Here is an 18,982-nt window from a genome sequence, read left to right as displayed (position 1 = left end):
CTGACTTTGGCAGCTGCACTGTTCACACTGAGATTGAAATATGAAGGAGAAAGATGAAGGCAGAGCTGGGCACACACACACACACACACACACACACACTCTCTCTCTCTCTCTCTCTCTCTCTCTCTCTGGCTATCTGAACTCGGGTTCCAGGCCCTAGAGAAAGCTTGTCAAGAAGGGAATAAGAACCACTGGGGATACTAATACCTGTTCCTTCCCAGCACCAATGTGAAGATAAATGAGACACGCGTGACAGAAAGCATTCAGAGGTTTCAAGAGCAAAAGAGAACATATATACAAGGAATTTATTTTTTTCTCCTTATCGAATGTCAATCACCGACAACACTGGGGCTGATATGGGGAGTAATCTCCCTTGGCAATAGGCTTGAGGACAAGTTCAAGTGTGCTCTCCTGTTTTCTGATGCCGGCCTTTGGGAAACATGATTTTAATAGCGCAAGAGGACAGTTCCGTGTTTCTCTCTCTTGGGCGGTCATTCCACCAGGTCACCCTCCTTCACTCACCAAAAAAATGTTACGGAGGAGTTTTAACGCTGGGCAACAGCTTGAAAAGACAGGCATATGCTCTTGTCTCTCACCAGGGAGCTGACGAAAATCACTGCTGGAACCAAGGGATGTGACAACTTGTCTCTTCACATTTTGTGTTCCTTCTTTTATGACGAGTCCCATCAGGGCAGATGTGCTCCCCACATCTGCCACGCAGGCTTCTGAGATCCCCATGGAGGAAAGGCAGCTAGTGGGGCCAAAAGCACTTCTTGGGTTTGGACTCTGGTGGGGTCAAGCACTTTCCCAACTTCTCACAACCAGGGGGGGCCCAGTTCTGACAAAGGAAAATGGAGAGGAAGATGATGAGATAAATCTAGATCTATTCCCTGATTCGTCAGGCAAGTAGGACCTGTGCCTTTTTTTGGAAGCTAGAAGAAGCTAGGTGACTCAGGAGCTAAGATTCGCCCCCTTCCTGGCTGCAATGGGATGGGATCTGATCACTGAATCCCAACAGACCTGGTTGAGAGGGCAAGTGTGAGAAGACTTTCTAAGTCAAGTCCATAAAAAACAAACAAACAAACAAAACAAACCCAAGCCCTCAGGGGTATCCCATCCAGTTGGTACTGTGTTCAGTGCAGGCAAGGACCCACTGAAATTTCTAAGGCATGGCCAAGATGGACTTTTCTTTCCAAAATATGTCCCTGGTTCTACTGCCATCTTCTGTGAACTCCATGGAATTTCTGAGAGCCTTGCTTTCTTCTAAAGCCCTTTAAAAATATCCTGTTGGAATAATGATCTCAACAAATGCCCACAAATGAACTAGCTAAGGCCTATAATGTATTGTAATAAGGTCTCTTATTGAGTTCAAACAGAGTACGTTTAAAAAAATGCAGTTAATAAAATCATCTGGTAAAATTGGCACGGCTGTTAAAATGGTATTCTGAAATGAAAGTAACTAGTTAAGAAGATCAGAACAATAGTTAATGTAATTTTAATTGAATTTTTGGAGACTCATTAATAACGTATATTATCTCTCACCACTGTTCAAATAGCTTTTTTCCTCATTTAGGGCATATTGCCAATTTTAAAAAAAATGGAATGACCTTAGTTGCACCAAGCCTTCTACAAAAGGGCAGGCAGGCTCCTTTCATCTCCCATCTTTTGTCCTAGGAATTATTTATACTTTCTCTCTGGAAACATAACTACCGAATGATGCCTAATTCTAGAAAAATCCATTTCAGCTAAAAAGGAGCCAAGTTCAGGTTTGCCGTATCCCTTGATGGGCTGATTGTTCAAGCAACAATTATTAAATACCTACTAATTCAATTCAAGGAGCATCTATTAAGTGCCTATTAGGTTCCAGGTGGTGGGGAGACCCGAAAATAAACAGGGCACAGACCCTGACCTCGAGAACTTACAATATAACACTTGCCAATCCTTAGCTAGAGGTTATCTTCTATATCATAATATAGTAAATTCTTCTGCTCAGCTGAAACGTGATGGGCCGAACAATTAGGGCAAGAGAAGTCTGATGAAGTAGCTAGCTTGTACCTGGATACTGGCAGACCAGAAGGCACGAATGAGTTCCAGTGTGACCTCAGATACTGGGTTGTGATCCTGGGTAAGTAGCTTCCCAGCCTCAGCTTCCTCATCTGTAAAATGGGGCTAACGATGTCTTCTAGCTGCCCCCTGGAAGGTGCTTTATAATTTTGTACTTAAACAGGAAGGAGCTGACAATCCGCAAAGAGGCTGGCCCATTTCCAAACGGGTTATTTTTCTTCTTGTTTTACTAAAAGGCTCAGATGGTAGAGTTAACCCTTAATATTAGAGTCAGGCAGCCGCACGATGATGATTTTCTCTTGTGCAGAACATGGCAGAAGTGGCAAACATCCTGGTGCCCCTTTTCATCTAATTCTCCTGAGCTTTGCCCAATTTGGTTTTAAATGACTCACTCCATGGGGCCTCCATCGTTCCCTCGGAGGAGACTCTCCCACCACAGAAGAGCCCTTGCTGCTGGGAAAATCTTCCTACTTATGGAAGCTCTAACGAGAATCCTTGGGTCAAGCATGGAGTGGGGGGCAGGATGGGAAAGGGTCCAGCGAGGGGCTATATTGTTACGAAAAAAAGCAGGCCTCAGAAATACATCAGAGCATTCCCGGTCTGTCTCGCTGTTAACTCGGCGGTTCAATTCTGGTTATTCTTTCTCCTCAATTCAGTCCCCCCAGTGGGTGGCTATCAGCATTCCGCCATTTTCAAAGTGGGACACAGGCAGTTCCTCTGAAGGAACAGAAGATGGCGGTGGTGGACCAGCAATGGGCCCAAGTTCCCCCATGAGGGCCATGTTTTCACATCAGTGATCTGGATGACAGAAAGTAGAACTTGTCACTGAGTAGGCAACTGGGTGGGGCCGCCAACACCTTGAAAGCCCGAAATAGTCTTCTCAGTGACAAAGTGAAGAAATGGCCTGTCAAACACAGGCTCAGACTCGTCAGGGAGGAGGGCAAGCCAGGGAGCTGCGGGCTCGTGCCCAAGGCAGGCATTCCGCGAGGGGGAACGACGTGGCACGCTTCTTTTCCCTGGCAAGGGAAGAGCAGATTCTCTCCTGACAAGCGAGCGCTGCCCCAGGAAGGAGCGGGGTGTTGGTTCTGACATCTCGGAGAGGAGGGAGAAATGCCAAAGGAGCCGAGATCTCGGGGAGGCTCCAGGAAGACGCCTCCAATCAAGCATCTCTGCTCTGAGCCTGGCCCGAAAACCAAGGGTTAACGCTGCCACCTGAGCCTTTTATCAAAGCGAGGAAGAAAAGCGAGGGCCAACCCGTGGCTCTTAGAGTGTTTTCGCAGTGAAATGCAGAATCAAAGGAACCAGACATGGCAAAGACCTATTAAGTCAGCTTGTTACTCCCCTGGCTCCCATCTAACCAAGGAAGGATTGTTTCCTCCAGTCTGTTCTCCTGGGCTTTGTCCAGTTCAGATTTAAATGACTCAATCAGTGGGGCATCTACCACTACCTTGGAGACTATTCCACCACCGAAGAGTCCTTGCTGCTAGGAAAATTTTCCTAATATTCAGACTAAATTTTCCTTTGCACAATTTCTTCCCATTAGTCCTCATTATTCACTCCTGGATTGCTCTAAACAATTATTGGCTCGCTTCAGCGTAGGTACCCATCAGGACTTGTGGACAATACAGACCCGAAATCTTCCACTTTCAAGGGAGCTTAGGAAGTCCTCCAAATCGGGCCCTCTGGACAAAAAAGGCAACTTACAGCGACCAACTTTGCAATTTCGCCCGATCCTGGAATTTGATCTTAATTTATTTCTCCTCAACAGAGCCCAAGTTTAAAGAACTGTACTGCATGGGCAAAGCTCAAAACTCCCCCTTTCTGATTGCCCCCAGTTGGAAGGGAACTCCAGGGGGCCCTTGTGGGGCGCTTCTCAGCCAGAGCCTGGGATTATGGTTATTTCCGTCTGGGTGCCATCTTCTCTACCAGGAGGAAGCTCCTTGAGGCCAGGGACCGTGCCCTGCTCTTCTCTGTATCCCCCAAGCACAGAGCTTTCCAGCGAACAGGTGCTCAGCAAACATTTATGGAAGGAATAATGTTCATCTATGGCTTTAAAAATAGACGAATGACCCAGGGCTATGTTTCACAAGTTCCCATAGTAGCCCAATGATGGAAACGTGGCTTTGTCAGTTGGTGGACCACCATTTATTAAACCCCTACTATGTGCCAGGCACTGAGATAAGTGCTGAGGGTAGAAAGAAGGTAAAACAGCCCCTGCTCTTCACCAGCTCCCTTGCTACCTATTCATTCTTGAGGAGAATGAGCGAGTGATGCTGGGGAGGGGGAAATGTGGGAGAAAAATGTCACTTTGCAAAGGGAGATGAAGGGATACTCAGAGTCTGAGTCAAAGGAGGAAGAATGAGTGAGTGGGTCTGGGAGGATGGGGAGGGGCCCACTCTGATGAAGGGGCGTCATGGAACCCTCCAGAACTGGAGCTGGAAAAGGCTTGTTCCAAGATCATCCTAGCTCCACTGGCCCCACTCGCCATGAGCTTGACAGAGGAGACAGAGGCCCAGGAAATTAAGTGTGACTTGCCCAGGGTTATACAGCTCATTAGGAACAGGGCAATTAGAAAGTGAGGATAAGAAGGGACGTTTTGAATTGATTGGCCAGACTGAGCTGTGCCTCTTGGGTTCTGGATGCTGGTTGCCTATTCTTTGCCAGGTGGTCCTGGAAGCCCCTGGAGCCTCGGGCTGCTTAGCTGTGAGGACAGCCTGCACAATATATCCAAATGTCCCCTGGGCCTTTGCCTGACCCCATCTCTACCTCTGAGGGCAGGGAAGAGTTGTGTGACCTTACACTTAATAGGGCCATCCTTCTAGGAAAGTTGGAAAAATTGTCTCCAAGTATACTTCTCGGTTTCAAACTGGAATTGAGTTCAATTATTTTGGACTATTTTATGGTATAACTGAGACTTGGTGAGGTCATATAGTCCCATAGAGATCCAATTGGTTAGAAAGGTCTTCCCTCTCCTTCTCCCTCCTCACCCTCTCCCTCCTCTCCTCTCCTCTTTTCTTATCTCTCTCTCTCTCTCTCTCTCTCTCTCTCTCTCTCTCTCTCTCTCTCTCTCTCCTCCTCTCCTCTCCCTCCTCTCCTCTTTTCTTCTCTCTCTTTTTCTCTCTCTCTTCTCCTCTCCTCTCTCTTCTCCTCTTCTCTCTCTCTCCCTCCTCTCCTCTCCTCTTTTCTTGTCTCTCTCTTTCTCTCTCTCTCTTCTCCTCTCCTCTCTCTTCCTCTCTCTCCTCTCCCTCTCCCTCTCCCTAGATACTAAGCTCCTGCATTTAGGCTTCTTATCTCATTCAAATGAAACTGTTCTCTCTCAAGTTGTCAACTACTCTTTTTAAAATCCTTACCTTCCATCTTAGAATCAATACTATGCATTGGTTTGAAGACAGAAGAATGGTAAGAACTACACAATGGGGGCTAAGTGGTGACTTTCCCAGGGTCACACAGCTAGGAAGTACCTGAAGCTACATTTGAATCCAGGACCTCCCATCTCCAGATCTGGCTCTCTATTCACTGAGCCACCTAATAGCTCCTGGCTCTGTTCTCTTTAACAGTTTTATCGATAACTTGATTGAAGGCATGACTCAGTAGTTTACAAAGTGCCTAACCCATAATGGATCTGTGAGGCAGGTATTATAAACATTACTCTCCTTTATAGTTAAGAAAACTGAAGGAGCTAAAGTAAGTTGCCATAATCACTGAGCTACTAAGTATAAAACAGGTATTTAGGATTGATGCTTGGGAGATAGTTGAGGTCAGGTTTCTTAATTCTAAATCTAGGGATCTCTCTAGGAAACCAGGCTGGGATTTGGAAGTGACCTAAGAAATCATCTGGCCATTTTACAGATGTCTAAGGTTAGGGGACATGTCCAATGTCACACAAAGTAGTAGACTCCCCATTATGCCATAATTCCTCCATGCTCATCCGATTTGAAGATGACCTTTAGGATAACTAACCCATCTGGTGACAGAATGGGCCCAAATGTGCAAAAAAAGGAGCTATTGATAAAGGTTCAATTCTATACTTGGGTTCAAGAAACTTAACTACCCAGGCAGAAGGTCAGGGGGTGGGGAGTATGGCTTGATCACAATTTGTAAGAAAAGCCTCTGAGGGGACTCTCAGATCAGTGAGTACCCACTATGGGGCATGGCAGTCAACAAGCTAATGTCATCCCTGGATTGGCATCGTGGTGCCACCAGAAGGGAGGAGTAATAGTTCTGCTTTGTCCATTTGGCTCTGATTAGTACGCACTTAGAGAACGAAGCTCAATTCCAGGCTCTATGTTTTAGGAAAGACTCAAGCTAGAGTAAGTGTCCAGTGGGGAGCTGTGATTTGAGGCTGGAGCTCTGGGGAGGGCCTGGGTCTGGATATATGGATCCAGGAATCATCCACAGAGATAACTGAATGAAAGGGAGCTGAAGAATTCAATGAGTGAGATGGGATAGAGGGAGAAGAGAGGGGGTGCAGAACAAAGTCTTAGCAGATGACCACAAAAGGAAGTGAGCTTGGTGAAGATCCAGAGAGGAACACTGGGTGGTCAGGGATGTAGGAGAATCGAGAGGGATTTCTCCAGGTGATCCACAAGGTAGAGAGAGCAAGAAGAATGAGGACTGAGAAAAGGCCATTAGATTTGGCAAGTAAGAGGTAGCTGAGGGGCAGCGAGGTGGCTCAGTAGATAGAGCACCAGGCCTGGAGATGGGAGAATCTGGCCTCAGACACTCCCTAGCTGACCTCAGGTGAGTCACTTAGCCTCCATTATCTAGCCTTTATCATTCTTCTGTCTTCAAACCAATGCACAGTATTGATTCTAAGATGGAAGGCAAGGGTTCAAAAAAAAAAAAAAAAGGTAGTCGACAACTTGAGAGAGAACAGTTTCATTTGAATGAGATCAGAGGCCCAAATGCAGGAGCTTTCAAAGGGACAGAGAAAAGAGGAATTAGAAAGTAGTTTTGAGAAGCAGATGCTGAGAAAGGATGCTGGCTGGCAGGGATGGCAGGATGCAGGGAGGTTGTGCTGAAGGTTGGGGGGCAGAAGACATGGGTGTGCTTGTAGGCTGCACGGAAGTGAGTGGTTCAAGAATGACTGAAGATTCTAGAGAGATGATAAGGAGCAATCTGCTAAAGAAAATGGGAGGTGATGGCCTTCGTAAGAACAGTCACCTCTTCAGAGGTGTGTAAGATCTGGGGAGAAAAGAGATTTCTCAAGAAGTGGCTCCAGGTTTTTCCAAATGAACCACCTGCAACAAATTACTTTTTCCTTTGGGAAAAATACATGGCTCTAACCTTCATACCCAAGCATTTCCTATTCTAGGCTCCTAGATCCTGTGTGTATAAATGGGTTATTTGGTTCTGAGGGGATCCCCAAACCCTGGTCTCATAGTTTTAATACCTTGCTCAAGAACCTTTAATGGCCCTCTATTAGCCTAGCTTCCACAATCTGGTCTTGCCCTACAAACCCTACCACTGAAGTCTCTTCTCTTGGCCTCCAGTCAGGCTGTCCATCCCTCTGCACCCTCCACCCCACTGAGGTCTTGTTTCCAGGTCCTTGCTTGCTTCTCATGAATGCAATGCCCTAATTCACTTCCCTCTGTTCTGTTCGTCTTACTCTTCTGTCCCTTCTCTAAACTCAAGTCCCTTCTTTTCCACAAACTCTTCCCCAAAAGAACACCGTGCTCTTCTCTGTGTGTTACACAATGTGGCCCTGGGTTCTATGCTAACCTTTGCTCGATTTCCTGAATTGTCTGCTCTACCAACATTTTAAGCTCCCTGAGTATAAGGACTATGTCTTAGATTGGCCTTATAGCTACCCTGTCTTTGGACCTAGCACGGTGTGTCACACACAATGAGGGGCTGCTTTACAAGTTGAGCCGTCTTGGTCTGGGAGAGGAATTGTGATCCTCGAGGTGAGGAGGGAGCTTTGGGGAGGTAAGATTAATGCTGGTGGACTGTCCAAGCTCACTAGAGCAGCTGTGAAGCCCTGGGCCATCTGGGTCTCTGTTTTTGGTTTTTACCTTTATGTGACTACTAAAACTTTATTCTGGAGACACAAAAGAGAAACAAGACTGTGAAGCACTCCTTCCCCTTCTTCACATCCTGAAACAAATATGATCCCTTTCCAGAGCTCAAATGAACATTTGTAAATTAAAGCTGGGGAGGGAGGGAGGAGCCCGAGGGCCAGTAAGGGGACCACATTACTGCAAGCCAGAGCTTGGCCTGAAAGAGCAAGACAAATATATTCTGCTGAGTGGAGTTTCTCAATATGGGTCAATATTACCAGCTGGTAAACCTGCTAGGTTCCTTAATAGGGTGATTTATGTGTTGTGGACTGAAAGAGTGATCTCTGCTGCAAAAAATCTGTTGTAATTAAACCAACAAAGCAGTCTGCATGAATACCTTTGGAATGGTGAACCTTGGGTCAGCCTGGGAGTTGTTGTAAGGGTAGAGGTCAGGCAACCTACACTCCCAGGCTAGAGATGCTCGGGTGACTCTTCTCCAAGCTCCCATCATAACAATGGTGACTTCTGGAGAAGATTCAACTTTTCCGAAGGCTTGGAGGGTGATGGGCCACCTTCAGTGAGTGAGGAGGGATGTAAGTTCTATTAGCCTGAGTAGGCTGGAGCTCCTGTACCCGTGCACAGGGGATTGGTTAAAGGGGAGGAGATACAATGTTAGATATTATGTGGCATCTGCACGTAGGCGGTCAGCCTGTTATTACTAATTATGGGTTGGCAAATTTGCCAGTATTCATTTCTGGCCCTCTTATGCTATTGCACCTGGCAGATAACAATCCCAAGTTTGCCTTCCATAAAGCCTTTGCTACTTTGGCCTTTTTTAGTGGCAGGTTAAAGCCTTTTTGTGGTTTCACCAAAGCCCTGAGATGGAACAGAGATATTTCAGATTGGTTTACAAGCCACTCACCATAACAGCTGGGTTGCACACATTGAGCTGGGGCTCTCCTGGTATCAGGGTCCTCTTGTGTTCTTCTACAATTGGGAATATTCTAAGGAGAGCATCCTTGTACTCGAGGCTGGAAAACCTGGGCATAAGAAGAACTAATGAGTAAAGGATATTTCCATTTTGTAAGTCCTTTCTTGGCTGAATTCTCCAAGCCATTTGGGCCTTCATACAATTAAATATTATGTCACTCCAGAGAAAGAACTGTTGGAGTTGGATGGATGTGGATCAAAGCATACTATCTTTTGCATCAGTGTATTTACAGTTTTATTTTGGGATTTTGGTTTTGTATGAGTACGCTTTTACAGTGATCAATATGGAAGTGTGTTTTGCATAATAAAAATATAATTAAAAAATAAAATTGTCATATTGTGGAACACTCATGTTTTCTGTTTTGCTTTTCAAATAAAATACATATTTGTTTATCACAAAACATCCACATATATTTGAAATATAGCAATATACCTAGATAAGATAATTTATTCAGCCTATAGGAGGCATATTTGCTTAGGTATTATATTGCTTAGTTTATAGTTTTTAACTATTAAAGGACTGAACAGAAAATGGAAAGATACTTTTTTACATGAGTCACTGGGTGTCATTTTTTCCAAATATATTTTTATTTATTTCATTAAATATTCCCAATTATATGTAAAAAAAATTTAACATTCAGTTTTAAAAATTTTGAGTTCTGAATTCTCTCCTTCCCTTCCCCTCTTCCCCTCTCCTGAGGAAGGCATGGAATTTTATATTGATTGTAACATGAAGTCATGCAAAACATATTTCCATACTAGCCATGTTGCAAAAGAAAACACAGACCAAAAAAAGGAGAAAATAAAGTTTTTTAAAAAGTATGTTTCATCAGTTTTCTCCCTGGAGGTGGAGAACTAATTTTTTACATGGGTCCTTTGGAATTGTCTAGATTTGTTGTCTTGATTAGTTAAAGTAGCTAAGATTTTCACGTTGATCATCCTTACAATACTGCCATTACTGTGGACAAAGTTCTCCTGGGTCTGCTTAGTTTATTTTGTATCAGTTAATATGAGTCTTTCTAGGTTTTCCTGAAATCTTACTCATCATTTCTTATAGCACAATAAAATTCCATCTCAATCATATAACACAAAATGTTCAGTCATTCCCCAATGGATGGGTGTTCCCTTAATTTCCAGTTCTTTCCCACCAGAAAAAGAACTACTATAAATATTTTTGTACACGTTGTCCTTTTCCCTTTTGGGTGTCATTCTTGTGAGAGGAATTACTAGTGAATAATAATGAATTATGTTAAGGTTATGCTGGAATTTTAGAGCCCTGTATAAAAGGCATTGGGCACTAGTGTCTCTCTAGTAAAAGAATTTTCTCTCTGGTGCTAAAAACATCTCATCTCAGAAGAAATAAGCTAACACATCTTTATTATGTAATCATGAAATTATGGAAGCCAATGTGAGATTTCAGTTGTCTTACTCACATTTTCTTTATAGGAAAGTCTAACTGGTCTTCCTGAAATGGAGTTCTGTTTCAGATAACAATCTATCACCCCAACAGTAAATTCTGGGCAGGGGTAACTTGTGAGATGTATTACATACCTGCTACATCTCAAAGAGGCAAAAATCTATCTTGATCTTTTACCCCAAACTCCATGAGACCTCCTAGAAAGGCAATCAATAACTATTTTGGAACATGTATCTTTGTTTAAAAAAACTTTTTTTATCAACATATTTTGTTTTCAGGGGAGCTGGGTGGCTCAGAGGATTGTGAACCAGGCCCAGGACTAAAGGTTCTCAGTTCAAATCTGGCCTCAGACACTTCCTGGCTATGTGACCCTGGGCAAATAACAACTCCAGTTGCCTAGCTCTTACTGCTTTTCTATTTTGGAACCAATACACAGTACTGATTCTAAGAAAGATGGATGCATCAATCAACAAGTATTTAGAAAATACCCACTAAAGGCCAGGCATTGTGTTAGTTGCTGGGAATAAATATATAAGGGAAGAAATAATCTCTATTCTCAAGGGGATTTTAGGAATGAATGAAAAAAGCATTTATTGAAAGCTTACTATGGGGGCACTAGGTGGCTCAGTGGACAGAGAGCCAGGTCTGGCCCCAGATACTTCCTAGCTGGGTGGCTCTGGAAAAGTCACAACCCCCATTGCCTAGTCCTTATTGATCTTCTGCCTTGGAACTGATACTCATATTGATTCTAAGATGGAAAATAAAGGTTAAAAATAAAATAAAATAAAAATAAAGGCTTCCTATGTACAAAATACAAGGAATACCAAAAGACAGCCCCTGTTCTCCAGGAGCTCCCCTTTTAACAAACAACCATCAAAGTTCCAAGCATTGCACAGGGATGGTGGGAGATGCAGAAAGAAGTGACTGGACTGCAGAGTGTGGGGAGAAGGGAAGAAATGGACAGTGAGGCCAGGGAGGTTGGGACCAGGTTTTCAAAACTCAATAGAGCCAATATTCTATATCTTGGAGACCCAACAGGGAGCTCATGGTGTTTAATGAGTCAGATGAAGTCCTCTCTGCACTTAAGGAAAATCATTTTGGCAGCATGATGGAGGATAAGCTGGAAGCCACTGCAGGAAGCTGAGTGAGAGGTGATGGATAAGGGATGGAAGCCAAGTGGGAGCTGGATGAGGATGGGAAAGGCGACATAGGGCAGAGATGCTAAATGGGGTGTCTCGGATACCCCATGGGGAAGCCCGAGAAAGGGATGGGTAGAGAAAGGCTGAGTTCTGTTTGGGACTAGGACGTCCAGTTGAAATGTCCAAAAGACACCTGGGAATGTGAGGCGAAACTCAGGGGAGTCTGGAGATGGCTATATACATCTGTGAATCACTGGCACTGAGAGGATAATTAAGCCCAGGGGAGATAATGAGATCATTGAGAGAGTGCAGAGAGAGAATAAGAGGGGAGGGTTACTAGGATGAAGCCTTGGGGAGCACTCACAGGTAAGGGGTATGATCTGGATGTAAAAGAGCCTGGGAAAGAGAAGCATAGGAGGGACAGAGGAGTATTTCAGAAGAGAGGGTGGTTGGGGGAATCAGAGGCCTGGCTTTCAATCCGCTGAGCCACCTAGGTGGTGTGTCCTAGTTTGGATCTTTTTAGTATGTATGTCTAGAAGTGGGAAAAGTTTGGACAGTCCTGTCATTAAAAAACAAACAAACCCAAAACATAATGATTTTCTAGAACAGTTGGACCAATTCACGGTTTCCCCAACAGTATATTAATGACCCTGTTATTCTGATATGATTTCCATGTTTTGCCATCTTTGCCAATCTGCTGGGTGTGAGGGGAAACCTCAGAGGTGTTTTGATTTGTATTTCTCTTATTATCAGTGACTTGGAGCAGGCTTTTATATGGTTCTCAATGCTCTGCGATTCTTTTGGGCACATCCTTGGACTGTTTTGCCCATTGGGGAATGGCTTATGTGTTGATGTTAATTCCTTTAGGGAACAGACTCTTATCAGATGGATCTGATGAAAAGATTTCTTTTTTTATTTTCCCCTCAAGCAGCCGACTTCCCTTCTTAGCCTAGTGGAGCTGATTTTGTTCCTGCAAAAGCTTTTGAATTTCATGTAACATCATCATCTGATCTTTTGTGAAAACTTCTATCCTTTGTATGGTTAAGGTCTCTCGCTTTAGTCAGCTCTGAAAGGTCCCTGATCTGGTTCTCTTCTAAATTAAAATATATGTGCGTGTGCGTGTGCGTGTGCGTGTGCGTGTGCGTGTGCATGCGTGTGTGTGTGTGACCTTTTATTTTCAGGTTGCACATCCATTTTAAAGCTTTTTTTTTTTTTTTTGTATAAGATGATGGTCTAAACCTAATTTCTGCCCAACTGATTTCCAGTTTTCCATGAAGGTTCCTATCAAATAAGGAGTTCTTCCACAAGTAATTGATCTTCTCAGATTAGCAAGAACTGGTTACAGGGTTTGATTATTTCCGATTCCTTGTTATCTAATTTGGGCCACAGAGCTACTTTCTATTCTACACAGGTCTGATGATTACTGATTTATAATATAATGGATTGAAAGCCAGGCCTGGAGATAGGAGGTTCTGGGTTCAAATATGTCCTAAGGCACTTCCTGGCTGTGAAACCCTGGGCAAATCACTTAACCCTCATTGCCTAGCCCTTAGAACCAATATCCAGTATTGATTCTAAGATTAGGGTAAGGGTTTAAAAAAAATAATGTAAGTAGAGGAACTATTCCCCCAATTTAAAATTTTCCCATCATTTCCTTTGAGATTCTAGACCAGTTTTGTTTTTATTTTGCCTTGCTCTAGAAAAGTGTCCCATTTGAATAGTTAATTGGTGTAGGATTTAAATTAATGTCCAATACTTCTAGTATTATTTTTATAAAGTTTATCATCTGACAAAACAGAACCACATGACTAAGTTTTTCTACCTGCTCAAAAATCCCCACTCTATCAAAGCCGCCACAGGAAGGAAAGAGGGAAAGAGAGATATTACTCTAGCCTGGTTTAAACCAGGCAGGGCTTCAGAGGTCCCAGCAAAAGGGGACCCAGAGGTAAATTAAATAAGGCATCTTCTAGCCACTAGGCCTCCTCCAAGATGAGAGGCCTCTCTGGAGGCTAGTATCTCTAGAAAAGTCAAGAAAAGGAATCACCCTTTTCACTCACCCATGTGGTAGTCCTAGAGGAAGATCCAAGAGTAGTCCAAGCCAGAGCTCCTTCAAGGCCAAGTTCAAAGGCCAAAGACCCCTCACAGGAAGTTTTTCTCTTTTAAAGACCATTCTGTTTGTCACTTCTTGTGCCTTCCTTCCACTTTACATGGACCAAATGCAGCTTTAGCTTTGCTTAGGACTGCCCGTGGGGCAGTCAGTCATTTTTGATTTGTCACTTACTATAGCATATGTGGGTCACAGACCTCCCTATACTTAAGGATAAGTGGGGTGTATATGCTTCTGGTGATTAAATCTAAAAGTGGGCAAGGGGGGAGTTAATCCCATCTTCATAATCCCCCCTGTGATCCTTTGGAAGACTAGTCTCCCCAGTGGATCATTTGACATAATCATCTTGTACCCCTAAAAATCTTCTAATTACAGGTATATACATTTCATCTTCTAAGAGGAAACTACAATAGTTAGAGATAAGAGGGAAATATAAGAGAGAGAAAGCAAAAATAATTTTTTCTTTCTACCAAAGTTTAATTTTTTTCTTTTATTTGTTTTTCTTTTTATGTTTTTGGTTTTCTTTTGATAATTGACTCATACACCTCATAACTCAACCATTTATTCTGAGTTGATCCAGGTGCTGGTCAATACTCTCCTCAGAGGGATTGTATTTTCATAAAAATTCAAGATATAAAATTTTGTTTGAGAAAAATTTCAGAAAAAAGAAGCTTGCTAACTCCCTGAATCCAGAAAATGAACTGTATGGAGAAAAATGACTGCAGAAACCTACACTGCATCAGAAGATCCAGAATTAATTTTGGGGTGCAACTGATTGAACCATGGGGGGTTATAACACATTTATTTTGTATGTATACTCTTATGTTGAAGAGGACTGCCCCCAATTGGCTCTTTGTCAGCGTGCCTAGCAATCATTGGTTTTGATCTCTTTCCCTTTTATCCCAAATTATTGTAATTTATAAATAGGTTATGTTTACATGATCCATTGAGGAGACTAGTTTCCCAAAGGATCCCAGGGGGGATTGTGGAATTTTGAATGTTACCCTAAAAACTACAATCCCCAGCAAAACTATGATTCCCACCACTCTACTCGCTTCTTGTCATTACATGCTGACACAGACAGAATATAAATTAGATGTAGTTTCGTCTCTAGCTCTCTTTCCTTCCTGTTGCAGCTTTGGTGGAGAGGGATTTTTGAGCAGGTAGAAAAACTTAAGTCATGTGGTTTTATTTTGTCAGATAGTAAACTTTATAAAAATAATACTTGAAGTATTGGACATTAATTTTAAATCCTACATTGGTGTGGCAATAAATCTGAAAAATGGACTTCAGTGACATCATCTCTTAATCTGTTGGTACAGACAAACCACGAACACAAATATTCCTTTAATTATTTACATTATTCTTTTTTTTAACCCTTACTCTGTCTTAGTAACAACTCTTAAGACAGCAGGGCAAGGACTAGGCAAATGAGATTAAGTGACTTGCCCAAGGTCACCCAGCCAAGGAGTGTCTGAGGCTGGATTTGACCTCACGAACTTCAGGCCTGATGTACCACCTAGCTGCAGATCTAACCTTTTCACCATACTAAAAAGGACCTTCTCTGCCTGTGCCTTGTAGGGTTGATAGTATCAAGATGTGTTAGAGTTTTGTCAAACATTCTTTTTGGAATATGAATTGTCACCAACTTCCTACCATAGTTAATGCCTGAGTGGGCATTCTGAGCAGGCGAATGACCTGATTGTTTTAGGGAGACCAACCTGGAGGGAGACATAAATCAGAAAGCTATTGGGAAATGTCTAAATGCTTAAACTAAGGTCATCCAAAGAGATGCTGCAGAGAATCAATGGGATTTTGTGACTGGTTGAAAATATACAAAGTGAGAGAGAATAAAAATACAAGCTAAAATTTATAGAGTATTTTATGGTTTAAAAAATTATTTACATATTCATTATCTTATTTGATTCACACAAGAATCTAGAGAGTCAGGGATAATAGAGTTCCTGTTTTCCCAAGAAGGGAATTAAGGCTCAAAAATGTTTGACGCCTTGCCCAAGGCTACAGAACTATTGATGTAGTCAGTACTTGAACTTGGGCCTCAACTCCAAACCCAAACTGTTTTGTTTTGTTTTTTACTAAATAACGTCGCCATTGAGTGAGAGATGATTCTGAGGATTGTGAGCCTAAGGGTCTAAGATGTTAATTATACCTCACTAATGGAAGTGAGAAAGGTAAAGGGGTAGATGATGAACTCAGTTATCCAAAAGGAAAAGTCCAGTGTTTGCAGTTCAGGACCAGAGTCAACAGATTTGGAAACTGGGAAGTGATCCTAGAAAAAAAAAAGAGAATAAAGAGAGAAAAAGAGAGAATAGAAGTTCGGGGCGTGCTCACAGGAGTAGAGGAAAGGATGGAGAGAAGCTAGTAAAAGAGGTACAAAAGTCTATAAAACTCTCCTCTGGGACAGATCTTCATGACAATTCATTTTTAAAAATTCTTTAAAAGTGGATTCCAAACCAAGAAATGGATTAATTTGGGGTCTAAAAAGAACTGCTAGCATGATACCAATTCCTGTATTGACCATTGACTAATGGGCAATGGCTCCAATCCTCTAGTTCAAGTCCTTCTCAATTAAAAAAAAAAAAAACAGAACAGAATAGCACCCAATCTGAAGTTCAGCAATGGGCAAGCAGCTTCCAGTAAGTTCTATAAATATCACATCTATTAGGCAGTATTCCAAGGGAAGAAGAGTGGAGAGATGGGCACAGGGTTATTGGCAGAGAAAGGGGAGGGAATTTTTGGACTGAAATGCACTTAGGTCAGCTACCACGCCAATCTTCTGCTGTCAGGTATTACTTAAGACTACAAAATAAATGGGTATGGGGATACTTAGTCACTCTGATGAGGGCTGTCAGATACTGGCTGCCTTGTACCATAGTTATGAGGAGGTATTAGAATTAAGCTGATTTGTCTTGAGTATCTGGGATTGTTCCTTTTCCCTTAAAATACTTAATAATTGAAAAAAGAGGTCCCAATTCAACCCTTTTCATTCTTTAAGAAGCACAACAGTAATCTAAGAGCTCTCAAAATCAAAAATTTTAAGTTTTATGGTAAATTCCGATAGTTCTTTGAATACTCCATGACACTTAGCCAATTGATCTGAACATATATGATCGTAATGCATGCCCAACTTCATGGCAAGCTGAATCACAAGGTCATGGGGTTTCAGAATTGGAAAAGAATTTAGAGACCATTTTGTTTTACCCCTCATTCTACAGGTAGGGAAACTAAAGCTGATAGCACTGAAGTGGCCTGCCCGAGATCACAGAGGAAGTGGCAGAGCTAGGATCTGAATCTTTTCCATCACAAGTCATTACTTCATCCTAGTTAAACTGCCAGCTTTACACCTTTTCCTGGCTATCCAAAGTCCCTTCAAACTTAATATTTTCAAAAGGGAGCCCATTCCCTCCTGATCTCTGTCTCCTTTCCCGACTTGTTCTCCTTCCCAAAGCTCTTGCCTTTGGGGATTCCTAGAGGGAGCATGGAGTGGCAGATCTCAGTGGGCTTGGGGGCCCAGGAAGACTCAGGTTCCATCTCTGCTTCAGACATTTGTTGGCTGTGTGACCCCTGGGCCAGCCATTCTTCCTTAGGCCTTTCAACCTGATAACAACTCCTTTGGATGGTCAGATGCAGACTCCTTTCTCTTTTTTCTTCAAGGGTGATCCGTTTATTAGTGGTATAGCGACTGCCAATAAATGGGGTTCAAGCCTCTTCGGTAGCCAAGATCTACTTATCTTTTGAACCGAGTTTCAAAGTCCACGTCTGCTAAGTTTCTGATGACTGTCTGAGAGAGATACCTTCAAGCACTCACCTCCTCGGCAGCACATAAACAGCCTGAGCTCAGGTTAGCAACTCTGTCTACTTACCCAGATTTTCTTGGATAACCTATCATTCAAGTGTCTCCTTTACCCCGGGGCCACTGAGTCAGAAACAGATATAAATTTACTTTATACCAACAAGAAGAGAAACAATTTTCACGTAGGGAGGAAGAAGGCTTTTTTAAAATATATATCACGACTTACCTAATCGGTTACCAAATCTTAATGATTTTTCTTCTGAAATGGCTCTGACAGACTAACCCTTCCTCTCCATTTCCACTGTTAGAACCTCCCATTCCTGGCCATTATCACCTCCTATCGAAATGCCTCAACAGTCCCCAAGCTGGTGTCCTTGATTCTTTCCACAGCAATATCTATCCAACATGCCTTTGCTAGATTAAGTCCCTTTTGAAACCCTCCTTTACTCCAAGCAGGTATCGGCGGCTTCTCGGTTAGACTATCAGCTTCTCACGGCAGGGATGGTTTCATTTTGGCCAACACACAGCGCCTGGGACATCACAAGGAACGTGTGAGGCATTCGCAAATGCTCAGTAACTCGCTGCAAAGCTTCCTGTGGCTCTCGGCTCAAGTCCCACCTGGATCAAGCCTTCCCCGAGGGCCTCGGAGCTCATTCCTTCTCCTTCCTATGTCCATGTAGCACCTCCTCTTCTTAGCCTTTGGCCCGGCACGCCGATGTGGCCCGGCACGCCGATGTGGCCCGGCCTTCCTTCCTTTGCTCTTCTCTCCCTTACGGCAGGCTTTTATACAGCCAGTTTCCCAGGACTTCCTCATTATGCCGTTTCCCCTTCTTTGAACCTTAAGATGGTTTCCTTCATGAATGGTCTTCCCTTCTGGAGGATCCAAGAAATTTAGGGTTGGAAGAAGCCTTGATGGTCATTGAGCTCCTCCCTTGATTTGAAAGGGATCCGCATTATCCGCCATATTAAGCCTCTGCTTGAAGGCCTTCAATGATGGGGGATCCAGCCATTCCCAAGGGAGTGCAATTCGTTTGACAGACATTTAGCCGGTGCCTATGGTGAGCCAAGAACTGAGGGCAGAGATTCCTTTAGCCTTTGCCTTCACTGGATTGGGCAAGGAGCTTCTGTTCTTTCCAACTGGCCCGGCATCCCCCTGAAGCCATGACTCGGGCCCCCACCTCTCACGGGCAAACCACCGCCATAGTAGCGTCTCCTCGTGCTTAGAGATGTGGGAGAGGGGAGCGGGGAGCGGGGAGAGGGGAAAAGGGAGAGAGGAGAAGGGAGAGGGGAGAAGGGAGAGAGGAGAAGGGAGAGAGGAGAAGGGAGAGGGGAGAAGGGAGAGAGGAGAAGGGAGAGGGGAGAAGGGAGAGAGGAGAAGGGAGAGAGGAGAAGGGAGAGAGGAGAAGGGAGAAGGGAGAGAGGAGAAGGGAGAGAGGAGAAGGGAGAGAGGAG

General features: G+C 43.4%; 1 protein-coding gene across 1 annotated transcript in view; it reads right to left on the bottom strand.

The window, feature by feature from the left end:
• Nucleotides 1-284: 284 nt before the first annotated feature.
• Nucleotides 285-18,982, bottom strand: part of GALNS (galactosamine (N-acetyl)-6-sulfatase) — a 64,951-nt gene continuing 46,253 nt past the window's right edge. Inside the window, exons 13-17 of the mRNA XM_044663178.1 lie at nucleotides 14,799-14,834; nucleotides 11,303-11,307; nucleotides 10,020-10,037; nucleotides 8,986-9,119; nucleotides 285-838 (exon numbers count right to left, since the gene is read on the bottom strand). Coding sequence (XP_044519113.1) covers nucleotides 752-838; nucleotides 8,986-9,119; nucleotides 10,020-10,037; nucleotides 11,303-11,307; nucleotides 14,799-14,834 — 280 coding nt within the window. The 3' untranslated portion in view covers nucleotides 285-751. The remainder of the gene's footprint in view (nucleotides 839-8,985; nucleotides 9,120-10,019; nucleotides 10,038-11,302; nucleotides 11,308-14,798; nucleotides 14,835-18,982) is intronic.

The sequence above is a fragment of the Gracilinanus agilis genome, chromosome 2 (genome assembly GCF_016433145.1).
Source record: "Gracilinanus agilis isolate LMUSP501 chromosome 2, AgileGrace, whole genome shotgun sequence".
Lineage (NCBI taxonomy): Eukaryota > Metazoa > Chordata > Mammalia > Didelphimorphia > Didelphidae > Gracilinanus > Gracilinanus agilis.
This window is presented reverse-complemented; position numbering and strand designations above follow the sequence as displayed.